General features: G+C 40.7%; 1 protein-coding gene across 1 annotated transcript in view; it reads right to left on the bottom strand.

The window, feature by feature from the left end:
• Efcab3 (EF-hand calcium binding domain 3) overlaps window positions 1–12,935 on the bottom strand; it is a 506,364-nt gene that overhangs the window by 74,230 nt on the left and 419,199 nt on the right. The window contains exons 152-159 of the mRNA XM_087572380.1: window positions 12,330–12,434; window positions 11,794–11,847; window positions 11,254–11,358; window positions 6,571–6,624; window positions 4,596–4,700; window positions 3,537–3,590; window positions 3,009–3,113; window positions 663–716 (exon numbers count right to left, since the gene is read on the bottom strand). Coding sequence (XP_087428506.1) covers window positions 663–716; window positions 3,009–3,113; window positions 3,537–3,590; window positions 4,596–4,700; window positions 6,571–6,624; window positions 11,254–11,358; window positions 11,794–11,847; window positions 12,330–12,434 — 636 coding nt within the window. The remainder of the gene's footprint in view (window positions 1–662; window positions 717–3,008; window positions 3,114–3,536; window positions 3,591–4,595; window positions 4,701–6,570; window positions 6,625–11,253; window positions 11,359–11,793; window positions 11,848–12,329; window positions 12,435–12,935) is intronic.

Below are 12,935 nucleotides of genomic sequence, written 5' to 3'. Positions count from 1 at the left end.
CCTTCCACCTTTCCATGGCTGTGTGGGGCTGCCCCATGTTGGTTCTTTTCTAGCTTGATGATGTGGTCTAGGCAGACAAATCCAAAGCCAGCATAAAGAGATTCCTGTTTTCAGTCCCCTGGAACCTAAATGCAATGTGTCTGAAGAGGAATGCTCACCTGCTCAAATGGTTCGGGGGAAGGGGCATGAGGGCTGTTTTCCCTGAGAGCTTTCCAGACCTTTCCTGTGAAGTTAGACCCCTAGGGTTTCTGAACCTTGCCTGTCGGCAGCTCTGGGGATGACAAGCCACAGTGGAACCTCATGTGCTGTTGACAAGAAATGCCCTGCTCTTAGGGTTTATGCTGAATTGTTCCACTTCTCTTCTTACTTTATACTTCTTCCACTGTTAGCAAAGCCCACTCTGGAAAACGCTGATATACTTTTCAGGATCAGTGCTCCCCTGTAAAACCACCTCCAGCCATTCTTCCCTGGGCCCAAGCGGCGTTTAGGTCCCTCTCTATTTGTGAGGCCTTTAACATAACCCCTATGATATTATTGTATTTATTTCTACATATTTCCCCTCAACTGCAGAATATTCGACTTCTTGAAGCTCCTGGATGGTTGATTTGTACAGATCTATGCACTTGAGATCTATAGATGATCAGAAAGGATTAGCAACTCACCCGTATAAAGGTTCCCCCTTGCCATTACGTCTCTCAAGCCAACCATCCTACTCTCTGTAAAACAAGACAGAGTTTATACATTAAAAATGAAAACACACATAGAAAAGGATATAAAGTTATATACAGAAGCAAAACAGAAATCTAGCCAACTTTTAATATTTGATTTAGAACTCTATCCTGCTTTCATTTGATTAAAAGTGGGGGGAAGACAGAGCTCTAATTATGAAAAGGACACTGACTTCACGTTGTTTATGCCACCGGTTGTTTGTTTTGTCAGGACAGTAAGGCACACCGAGGAGGACCCTGAGCTAATGCAGACGGTGGCTCTAGCTTTCCTATTAGGAAGAATCCCATGGTACTGATCACAAAGCTAACAATCTGCTTAGATGGATCAAGTGATGTAAGGAAAGAGCTAAGACACCGGTAGGGCTGTGCTCTGTCCCAGGAAAGATTTGGCTTCAGCTGTCATTCTCCCTCTAGCCTCACTCAATAAGGAAGGGCATATTGGACAAATTTGGTAGGACTTTAACGATAAGAGGTTATTCATTGAGACATGGCGCCATTTATCGTAGACTGACCTGGAATTTTCTGTGAGTGGAGGATGACCTTGAATTTCTGATCCTCCTGCCTTTGCCTCCTGAGAGCTGGGGTTATGGACTCATGCCCATGTGCCCAGCTTCAATAGGGTAATGTTATTTGATTTACTTTAATTAAGTTATTAAAAAATATGAGACAGTGTCTTTCTATGTAGAGTCTACGTAGGTCCGTAACTCATTTAGTTGGCCTCAAACTTGTGGTGGTCCTTCCAGGTCTGAAGTCCCGGGAGTTTTAACACACCCTGCTAAAGAGGGCTGCTACACAGGGCTATTTAACGTGGACAGCACAGTGCTAGCACCTAGCAGGAAGAAGTCTGTCTCCTTCTTCCCTTCTTTGCCTCTGAGGATGGTATCTTATGTCTTCACATACTCATCCATTCCATCAGGTGGCTACTGGCAAGACACAGGTCTCTGATAGGATAAAGTATGCCTCAGGGAGAGTACTGCTATTTTTAGAACTAAAATAGTGACAGCATCTCATTAACACTTCTAGACACCTGGAAAACAAGCTAAGAAGAAGTGTGTCCTTTGTGACCAGATTTTCCAGAGGCCACACCATCACCACCAGCCACAGAAATGGTACAGGACTATATAGGAATACGACAAATGACTCCATACCTACACTCAGACAATTTAGGTGGAATGGACACACAGGCGTAAATTACCCAATCTGACTCTAGAGTCTGGCAACTGCCTGTTCATCCTCCCTGCTCTGGGCACTTCGGAACTCAAAGAATAAATTCTAGCTTTGAGGAATTACTTTCTATTTTCCTAATGTTCTATGATTTTTCAGTATACACTGTTTTTTTTTTTTCTCAGCTGTAATGTCTCTATTAGTAGAGAATTTCTGGCATATCTGCCAGCTTTCTCTGATCCCTTTTCTAGCAAAAGTAGGGGTTTTTGTTGTTGGGTTTGTTCGTTCGTTCGTTTGTTCATTCGTTTGTTTGTTTTTTGTTTTTTTTTTTATTTTCAGAATTTCAGTGAAGTCATCTTTTAGTGTTATGTTACAACTAGATAGCATTATGATGATATCTTGGTCTCTAGGTTTCTTTACTAGTCTCTGGAGCAGAGGCTAGACCACCTGTGTTGTGGTTGTTACGTTCCTAATACTTACAGAGGCTGGCAGTCAATTCATCTCTCTGCATGAGGTGGTGAGTTCTTGAGGATTAAATTTAATTTTTAAAATGTTTTTATTTTTATGTATATGTATGTTTTGCTGCATGTATGTATGCATAGCATATGTCTGCGGAATCCAGAAGAGGGCATCATATTCCCTGGAAATAGAGTTGCAGGGGGTTGTGAGCTGCCAGATGTGTGCTGGGAACTGAGCTCAGGTCCTCTACCAGAGCAGTACATTCTCCTAACCAGTGAGTCACCTCTCCAGCCCCAAGCTTAAAAGAAAATGATTTGTTTTTATTATAAATTGTGTGTGTGTGTATGTGTGTGTGCAAGAACATGAGTGCAGATGTTTTGTGTGTGTGTGCACGTGCGTGTATATGAGCGTGGGTGCCTCTGAAGGCCAGAAGAGACCCTCTGAAGTGGGAGTAACAGGTGGTAGCTGTCCACGATGGCTGCTGTGGACATGAGTGTGCTAGAAGAGGAATTAAGAATGTCCTCAGTAGGTCAGCCGTTTCTCTACCCTTGAGGATGAGACTTTCTTTCTTTCTTGTTTTTTAAAAGTACTTTTGTGAAAGTCCTAATTTACTCCCTGAAATTCTCATATATAAATCCCCAGGGAGGAGCAACTTACTGTACATGGGCAGGTAACTCAAGAAGTCGTCATATTCATCCTCCTCGAGGTCGTAACCCATGTTTTCCATGAGAGCCTTTATTTTTTGCAGATCAATCTGAAGTCCTTAGGAAAGGCGAGGGAAGGAGAAAAGCAACTGAAAATGCTAGTCACACCCGTGCATTAGTTAAAAGTTTGAGCAATGAAATGAATGGCATTGTTTGGGGAAAGCAGTGTCCTGAGACTCTGAACCGGTACCAGTTCCCTTGTTCCTCCCACTGCCTCTTAACTGCTGCTCTGCCAAGACATCTATACGGAGTTGGGTAAGTCTTCTGAGTTCTGTCCAGAAAGAACTCAGACTTACAACCCTCATAAAACAGACTTGAAATGTTGAGACCACACTGAGAAATCGTATTTCCCCAGGCTGTGTTTAAAGCAGCAAACAACTGGACAACTTAAGAAACCATGCAAGTCAGCAGGCGGGGTTGTCACTGCTCAAATTACGAACAGCAAAACATGGAGTCCAGTTTTGCCCAGTTTCTAACTCACCTTTGAGACTTTTGATGCTTTCCATCAACTTGTGCTTGAACACCTTCCCAGAAGCTGCAAAGCAAGGCATGCCAGCCACAGTTACACCCGTGACAACAGCTCAAAGTCTGGAGCCTCAGGAAGCAACTCTGAGAATTTTATTTATACTTTTTCTATTTATATCCCAAGATAGAAATGAGGATATAAGAACGGTCTTAAGATAGTAAATCTACTGGGAGAATGGTGGACAGATGAGTGTCCCTTCCTCCTGTTCTCCTGTGCTTAGCATGCGACAGGGATGTGTAAACACCCATGTTTATTGTAGCACTGGTCCTGTGACTCAGCATTGGAGTCATTAGGTGCAGATGTGGAGAGAGAGAAAAATGCTTGTATTATTTAGCCATAAAGAAGAACAAAATCTTGAAATCCAGTTATTTGCAGAAAACGGACAGAACTGCATACCATGATACTAAGTGATAAAAGCCGTATTTGTAAGGACAAATACCATGGGTTTATTTTTCCAGAATCATGTGTGTGTGTGTGTGTGTGTGTGTGTGTGTGTGTGTGTGTGTGTGTGTTGCAGGGGATCAAACCTAGGGCCTTGGCTACATGAAGCAGAAGCTCTACCATTGATCAATACTTCCTGCTCTCATATGCAGAAACTAAAAAAAAAAAAAAAAAAAAAAAAAAAAAAAAGACATGAAAATAAGGAATCCTATTTTTTGGGGGGAAATTGTGGAGGGCAGCAGAAGATGAAGGGGAGATTTAGTATTATCAAAGTACATTAAATATATGATGAAATCTCATATTTTATATAAAATATATGCTAACAACAAAACAAAATATTTAAGTTATAGTCATAACCATAACCCAAAATAAATATCATTTAAACATTTATACTGATATTTTATGCTTAAAACTTTTATTCTCACATTCATTATTTTGTTTAATTCTTACTGTTATATCTAACTATATATTGTAGACTTTGTTTTACTCACTTTTGTGACATTAGCTATCAGTTTTCACTGGTTCAGTAAATAGCTCACTGGTAAACTAAATACTTGCCAAGGTAGTACGTACCATCAAGTGGCAAACATTTCATTAATACATTGTTTTCTTTTAGGTGGAGTCTTAACCCAATGTCTTTAAGAATATTGCTCAAGTCACCATAGTCAATTTCTTCCCCTAGGTAAAGGGAATGACAGTAAAATTGTTAAATTACAAATTTAAGAAATAACAAAACCACAATGTCTATAATCAAAAATTATAAAATGTAAAAAACACTAACAAAGGGCTGAAGAGATGGCTCGCAGTTAAGAGCACTGATTGCTGTCAGCTGATTCATGTGCAATTCCAGGCACCCACATGGTGGTTCACAGTCATCCATTTCCAAGGGATCCATGGCCTCTACACACACACGTGCACACACACACATGCACATGCACACACACACATATGCACATGCCCCCCCACATGCACGTGCCCACACACACACACACACACACACACACGCACATACACACACACATGCACGTGCACACACACATGCATGTGCACACACACATGCACACACATGCATGTGCACACACACACACACACAGATACCCAGACATGAGTGCAGAAAAAAATCCCTATATAATATAAAAATAAATCTCAAAAATATTTTTAATAAACCAACAACAGAAACACCTAAGTGTTTTAGGAGAATGACAGAAATGCTACTTCTTTCTGGGCAAAGGAGCTCTTCAACTTGGGGAACAGGAAACAAGCACAGAAAAGTTGGTATTTCTGCAAACATCACTAAGTGAGCTGCTGGCAATCATTCTGCCTGTACCTAATATTTATTATTATTTTTGCCTGACTTACTATCTTGTTCACAGATGTCTTAAGTATAAATCTGTCATGTCATTTCACTAATTAAAACAGTAGGAAAAGAAAGCATGTTGCTAGCCAGTTGTGGGACTTAGATCTCTAATCCCAGCATATGGGAGGCTGAGGTAGGAGGCTTGCTGTGAGTTTGAGGCCAACCTGGGCCGTGTAGTGATTTTAATGCAGCTTAGGCTCCAGTGAGACTCTGTCTTAAGAAACATAAAGTTTGGGCTGGAGAGATGGCTCAGGGGTCAAGAGCACTGACTGCTCTGCCAGAGGTCCTGAGTTCAAATCCCAGCAACTACATGGTGGTTCACAACCATCTGTAATGAGATCTGATGCCCTCTTCTGGTGTGTCTGAAGATAGCTACAGTGTACTCATATACAATAAATAAAATCTTAAAAAAATTTTTTTAAGAAAAAAAAAGCAAAAACAACTTGTTTTATACATTAAGAGATCCATTTTAAAATCAGTTTATCCATTAGCTATTACTGCATTCCCACCCATGCATGCCATGCCATGGGTGTAGAGGTCAGAGGACAACTTTGTGGAGGTAACTTTCTCCTTCCACTGTGGCTTCATTGTCATCAGGCTTGTATGACTATGTCTTTACTTGATGAGCCAGGCTACTGGCCCTATATTTAAAATCTTTTTTTTTCTTTTCTTTTTTTCGGAGCTGGGGACCGAACCCAGGGCCTTGCGCTTGCTAGGCAAGCGCTCTACCACTGAGCTAAATCCCCAACCCCATTTAAAATCTTTTTAATTGATTCATTGTGAATTCCACACCCTGCACCCCAATCCCACTTATCTCCCTCTCTCTTCATAGCCACTCTCACTACCTCCCCTGAAAGAAAATAAAAAACAAAAACAAAACAAAAGTGTTGGAGTGGGCCAACTCCAAGCTCTGAATCTAGGCCAGGGTGGGAGCTGAGTTGGTCAGCCCTCCAGCTCTCACTCACCCACACTACCAGGACCAGCACCAGCCAGGGGCAGGGGCAGCTTTCCTGCTCTCCTGCCCTTGGGTGGGCTCTGGACTCTGTTTTTGAGACAGTATTTTACTACCCAGCCCAAGTTTGTCTCAAAACCACAAGAATCTTCCTTCCTGAGCCCTGGAATTGTAGGCGTGTGTACCGTGCGCCAGGCAAGAGATCATTTTGACATTGTTTCCCCATCCCTTCTCCTCACCTAAATATGAATCTATTTCTTTCAGAAGCAAATCCAGTTTGATTTTCCTGTCACCTGAAATGCAAGATGGCTCTTAGATACTGTCTTGCTGTATCTCAAAATGTGCCCAGTGGAGCTCTGACCCTCTATGGGACTGTATTTGGAAATGTGGTCTTTGGAAGAAAATTAAAGTTTTTTTTTCTTTCTTTTTTTTTCGGAGCTAGGGACTGAACCCAGGGCCTTGCGCTTGCTAGGCAAGCGCTCTACCACTGAGCTAAATCCCCAACCCTGAAAATTAAAGTTTAAATATAGCGATAAGGTGAGACCTCATCAGGTGAAGCCTGTGGCTCGTAAGGAGCAAGAACCACCATCTTTCCCACTCCCTTGGTTAAATGAGATGGCAACAGTTTGCAGGAACACAGTCCTCCCAGAAACCACCCATCCCAGACCTCAACCTGGAGTTTCCAGCCTCCATAACATGACGTAATACATTTTGTCCTGTAAGCCACCGAATCAGTGGCACATTATTAAGGCGCCCGAAACAGACTCATGCAGATTCCAGTTAAATAAGATTCTTCAGCTGTGAAGGTTCAAAGATTTCACAATGACCCAGAGTTATCTCTAATTCTATTCTATTTCGAATCCAAAAGCATATTTTAATCTTTAAGCATCAGGCAGAGGAAAGTGAAAGAATGTAGATATGATAAACGTGTTCAGTACCCTCTGCCATGTTCCCTCACTTCCGCTCCTCACTCATTAGTGAGGACAAAGCAGGGAGGGGTGTTAGTTTTTAGTTTTTAAAGCATCAAGTACTCATTGGATGTCTACTGGACCCAAGTGTTGAGGATGCAGCAGTCAACAAAATGTCCGCTGCCTTGGTGGCAGGAATGAATGCCTTACACATCCTTAACTCCAGGTCCAAGGAATGCAAGCTCCTCTTCTGGGGTCTTTGGGTACCAGGATGTGCATGGTGCATACACATAGATACATTCATATTTATGTACATACATACATACATACACACACAGCAGCCACTTGGTTACAAACAATTTTATACCCAGCAGAGAATACTTTACTGAAATACAGAATGTATTCCCTTCTAGTTAAGAAAATATTTTAAGTAACTCCCTTCCTATTCTTTAGACCCCTTTGGCCGAAAAGTGTTATCTTTGACTATAGTTTTGAAACTTGGCTTTTATTAACCTTTGCAGAGCATAGGGCAAAGTCCTAGTTCCCCTTCGGTCTGCTTGCAATCTATATTTTCAGAGTAAGAGAATATTCCTAACTTCACATACTCTTGTTTGTCTCCTGTGATAGGCAGAGTCTCGAACAAAAATTAGAGATTGGTGATTTAGTCCCTGGGAGCTCCAGGGGCTCTGGTTGGTTGATATTGTTGTTGTTTTTATGGGGTTGCAAACCCAGCCATATATGTAGAAGAGGATGGCATTGTCTAGCATCAATAACAGGAGAAGCCCTTGGTTCTGTAAAGATTTGCTTCCCCAGTGTATGGGAATGCCAGGGTGTTGAGGTGGGAGTGGGAGGATGGGAGGGGGAGCATCTTCATAGAATCAGGGGGAGGGGGAACCAGGAAGAGGGATAACATTTGAAATGTAAATACGTAAACTATCCAATAAAAAAATTAAAAAAAATAGAGATTGGCCAAGAAATAGGGGATCATTCTTTTGGCAAGTAGAAAGTCTTATGGTTTGAAGCATGATCAGGTAAGGTTGGTATAAGAGAATTTCAGGGATGTTCATCAAACTATTATCAGTCTTCAATATTATCTCACTATGCCAAAGGTGCTTACCACACTTACAATTACGCTTTCAACTTGGCTTTTGCTGAAGATGATGGAAAAACTACTAAGCCATAATCAATATATCAATATTTCTTTCTTCTTAAAACCTTTTTTCCAAAAATTGAGCTGTAACAGGGTTATTTTTAACAAAAACATATGAGCTCTACCCCAGATCCACATGAACACAATTCCGGGAGGGTGATTTCTTTGGAAGTAAAGTTTGATCTTTACAAATTTACTAAATGTAGCTGTTAGCACACAGTATTATTATAGTGTAGCTTATTTCCTTCTGCCATCCTGGAGTGGGTGTTTTCATGGTCAAGTAGCCATGGCAATTAACTGACTAAAATACCAGAATAGCAAGGTCTACAATAATAGAGCTATTAATGTTCCCTAACAGAAGGAGAGGATCACAGGATCTCACTTGGGATTGCAGCCGTGATTGGATAAGAATGGCTCATGTATTTGAATGCTGAGTAACCAGGAAGTAAATAGTTTAGGATGAGAAGGATTAGGAAGTGTGGCCATGTTAGAGGAGGAATGTCACTAGGGAGTGGACTTTGAGGTTTCAAAAGCCCACGCTAGACCGAATTTCCCTCCCTGTTGACTAATTACAGGATATAAATCTCTCAGCTCCAGTGCCATGCCTATCTGCCACCACTATGCCATTATGATGATTATGGAATGACTCTCTGAAGCTGTAAGCTAGTCCTCAATTAAATGGTTTTTTTTTTTTTATAAGAGTTGCTATGGTCATAGTGTCTCTTCACAGCAATAGAATATTGACTAAGACAACTCTCTTTTGTCTTTTTTTTTTTTGTTGTTGTTTTTTTTTTTTTTTTGTTCTTTTTTTCGGAGCTGGGGACCGAACCCAGGGCTTTGCGCTTCCTAGGTAAGCGCTCTACCACTGAGCTAAATCCCCAGCCCCCTCTCTTTTGTCTTCTTCCTATGCCCCACTGCAAGTGATCTTGGGAGATGCTGGCATCTAGAAGAAGTAGGAGGCTACCTGAAGTGAAACTCCATGGTACAATTGTCATCCATGATGAGATGGGACTTTGTGGTAATGCTACTGTTCACCCAAGTTCTGAAATGCCAATAAACTCATTTGCTCTCCAAGGACTTAGGTAGAATAGTTTCTTTTGTTGGTGCCATATAGGGGCTGAGCAGACATTTGTGTATCCCCCAGGGGAATTCACACAAGTATTATTTTACAACATTGTAGATAATATTTAATAATCTCTATCATCTTCCTCTTCTTCCTCTTTTTCTTCTTCTTGTTTTTTTTCTTTTGTTTGTTTTGTTTTGAGACAGGGTCTTTCTACTATGTAGCACTTACAGTCCTGGAACTTGCTCTATAGACTAGCCTGCCCTTGAACTCACAGATATTCATATGCCTCTACCTCCCATTGGCTGGCACTAAAGGAGTGTACCACCATATCTGGCTACCACTTTCTTTTCTTTCTTCTTCATTGCTCTTTGTATTCTTTCCTAACTTTCATTTCCATCATCTTAAATATTCTTTAAAAATTCTTTTATATCTATCTATCTATCTATCTATCTATCTATCTATCTATCTATCTACCTACCTACCTTCCTTCCTACCTTATATATCTATCCATCCACCCACCCATCATCCATCCATACATACATACATCTATCCCCTAAACATCTACCTATCTTTTCTGCATAGAGTGGGAAAGGCTGTGTGAACACAACAGCACAGGCTTGGAGGTCAGTGGAGCTTGAGGAACTCTATGCTCTCCTTCCATCATGAGGGGCCTGGGAATCAAACTCTGATCTTCAGCCTTGGCAGCAAGGTTGCCAACAAACCATCTTGCCAGCCTTCAGATATTCCCTTTAAGAAATTTTCCACTTGATCCTAATGCTGACAGTGATCTTTTTGTGATACTCTCTGGCATAGGAACTCTGGTAGAAGCAATGACAGCAATTAATGGTATAGGATCTATATCAACTTAACACCCAGAGACAATGCTTTCCTGCACTTAGGTCTGGGTCTCTATGGGCTTCTGATGTATTTTTATAAAATCAATAAACACACTTAAAGTGTCCCCATCAAGAAATAAAATTACTCTTTTTAAAGTTCTGATCATCTATTTGTTACTCTTAAGCACTTACTTTTGACTGAACTCAGCAGTGGAAGTTCTCAGTGAAGACAGTCCACGTATGTCTTCTGGCATTATTCTTTAGCTTCCTTCCTTCCCTTGGCCAAAAGCTTAGCATATTCCGAAACTACCTCTTTATTTTTCTTAGTGTGTTTTTTTCAAAGTACTACATTAGCATTTGTGTTGCAGGACACTGGAGTAACAGATCTTGGGCATTTTGGTTCTGAACTTTATGCTTTCTTTGTTTAAGGGCCTTCTTATTTTATTTTTTTTTTAAAGAGAGATCAAGATTGAGAAGCTTTTAAATTCTGCTAGCTCTTTCGAGCTCTACTGCCAAGATACAATAGTATTTGTCTCTAGAACTATTTTTTTTAAAACACAATAACCAAGTTGAGAGCACTCAAATTGACATCCACCGTGATCCATGAACAGACTTGGATTCTTTTCTTTAGTTCCCTTGGTCTAATACAAGAATGCCCTTATTGAATAGCAGATGTACTCTGCCAGGAGTCAAGACATTTGCTATACGGAGAAACTCTGTTTATCATTCCCACTGATAAACGACCCTTCCACTCTTCACCCAGAGTGCTAGCAGCTACTTCTGTGGCCATGCACTTCTCAGAGAAAGTATAAAGCTTGCATTTATCTGCTTCTGCGACTTTCTGACAGCTAGTGTCTGCTAAGGGGACATTCAGCTTCATTTTGATGCAGCCTACTACCAGGGATGCCACATAAAATAACTAAAATTCTTTTTGTAGAGCCCTGTGTGTTTGAAATACTCACTGTAGGTAGGCAGAGTTTTAGTTATTTTATCGATTTCCTCTTCCTCGAGAGGATATCCCAGGAATTCAAGAGTATCATACGTATCATCAAGACTGACTTTTCCACCTTAAGAAAGAGAGAATAGAAGAAGTTTCATTTCGTGTCAATAGGAAAAAGAATGATACCCTACGTCCATCAATCCATATAACCAGGCGGTGAAAAGTCACAGCACCACAAAGCTCCTGAAGTGAGTAAACTGAATCAGTCAGGAGTCCAGAAAAAGATTCCCTATCGGAGCTCTAGAGAACACTGTCATGACTCTCTAGGATGAGTTTACTAGGAAGAGTAGACAAGATTTATTATCACGGCAGTTGACGACTTAGCCAACCATTTCTTAGCAGTATAAAAAGAGTTAAAATTGCTACAGACAGACGGATAATTATGCCAGATGTTTACAGATGTTCTGGTGCCTGCACTACCAAATGCTGTAAAGCAATTGGTACTGTGAGCAGAGAGAGAAGGCGCTGTGGCTTTTCCTCTCTCAGAACACCTCTTACTCACTCCTGAAAGTCCGTATCGAGTCTGCCAACACATTTTGAAACACCATGTTGTCATCTGTAAGAAAAAGGTCACACGAATTAGAGAGGTGAAAATCCAAGAAGACCTGTTATCCACGTTATTAGACATGTCGAGGAGTTTACTGGGACTCTTGAGGCTGACTATTCTTTTTCAGTATCTGATAGACTGCAAGCAGAACTTGAACTCGTGGAAGCACGGATTGTTTTCCTTTGTTGTCCTCTGGGGTTCTCCTTTTTGTTCCATAAATCTTTTCATCATCTTCTCTGACTTTAACTTTAAGCATGTTACAGATAGTCCAATATTTAAAATTGTTTACTCATAATTATCAGTACCTCCCAAAAAGCATTATCTCCCAATTTAGCGCTTGTACAATGAGGACAGTATACGTTCGTAAAAATTGGCTTTTACTTTTCTCTTAATTTTCAACAAGCTGTTAAGTGACTATGCTCATATAACCGTATACATATAGCCCATGCCCAGGAGTCCCCCTAACTATTAGTTAGGTCTGAAGTATTTACCGTTTGCTGGAACTTGGTTCTGTATCATTTGGCTCTCACTATCTGTTAATTCAATGCCTACGGTTTCCAGATATGGTTTTATTTCCTTGAGTTTTAATTGAGGACCTTTAAAAAGATGAGAGACCCAGTAAACAGACATTCTCATATATAATGATTCTTCATTAAGGAAATGATAATAAACAAACAATTGCAAGAGACATAGTAGCAGATTGCTAAAGACACGATGAGGCTTATCTATCCATGGGGCGTTACAAGAAGGAGCTGACAGCAAAGCGCATTTCCTTTAACAGTGAAAGAAACGAAGTAAGAATGAAGAGCAGAAAGATGATGGATTAGAACATTCAGTGAGGGGCAGGAGAGCCGGGAAGGTGGCATGGAAAGACACAGGGCACAGCAGTAAACAGTAGCAGAAACCAGGTAAAGTCAGGGAATGTTAAAATTAAGATTAAAATCAACAAACCAAGGGTAGTAATAAACACAGCAGGGTAGTGAAAGAACCCCCCTCAGTGGGCTGTTAAGCAAAATGGAAAAGAAGAACCACTGTAAGCTTCATGGGCCCCCTATTAATTATTCTCCAAAGAATAAAAATAGAAAAACAGTTCTGTC

This window comes from Rattus norvegicus, chromosome 10 (genome assembly GCF_021556685.1).
Source record: "Rattus norvegicus strain SHRSP/BbbUtx chromosome 10, alternate assembly SHRSP_T2T, whole genome shotgun sequence".
In the NCBI taxonomy this organism is placed as follows: Eukaryota; Metazoa; Chordata; class Mammalia; order Rodentia; family Muridae; genus Rattus; species Rattus norvegicus.
The sequence above is the reverse complement of the archived record's forward strand: the minus strand, read 5'-3'. Positions and strand labels throughout refer to the sequence as shown.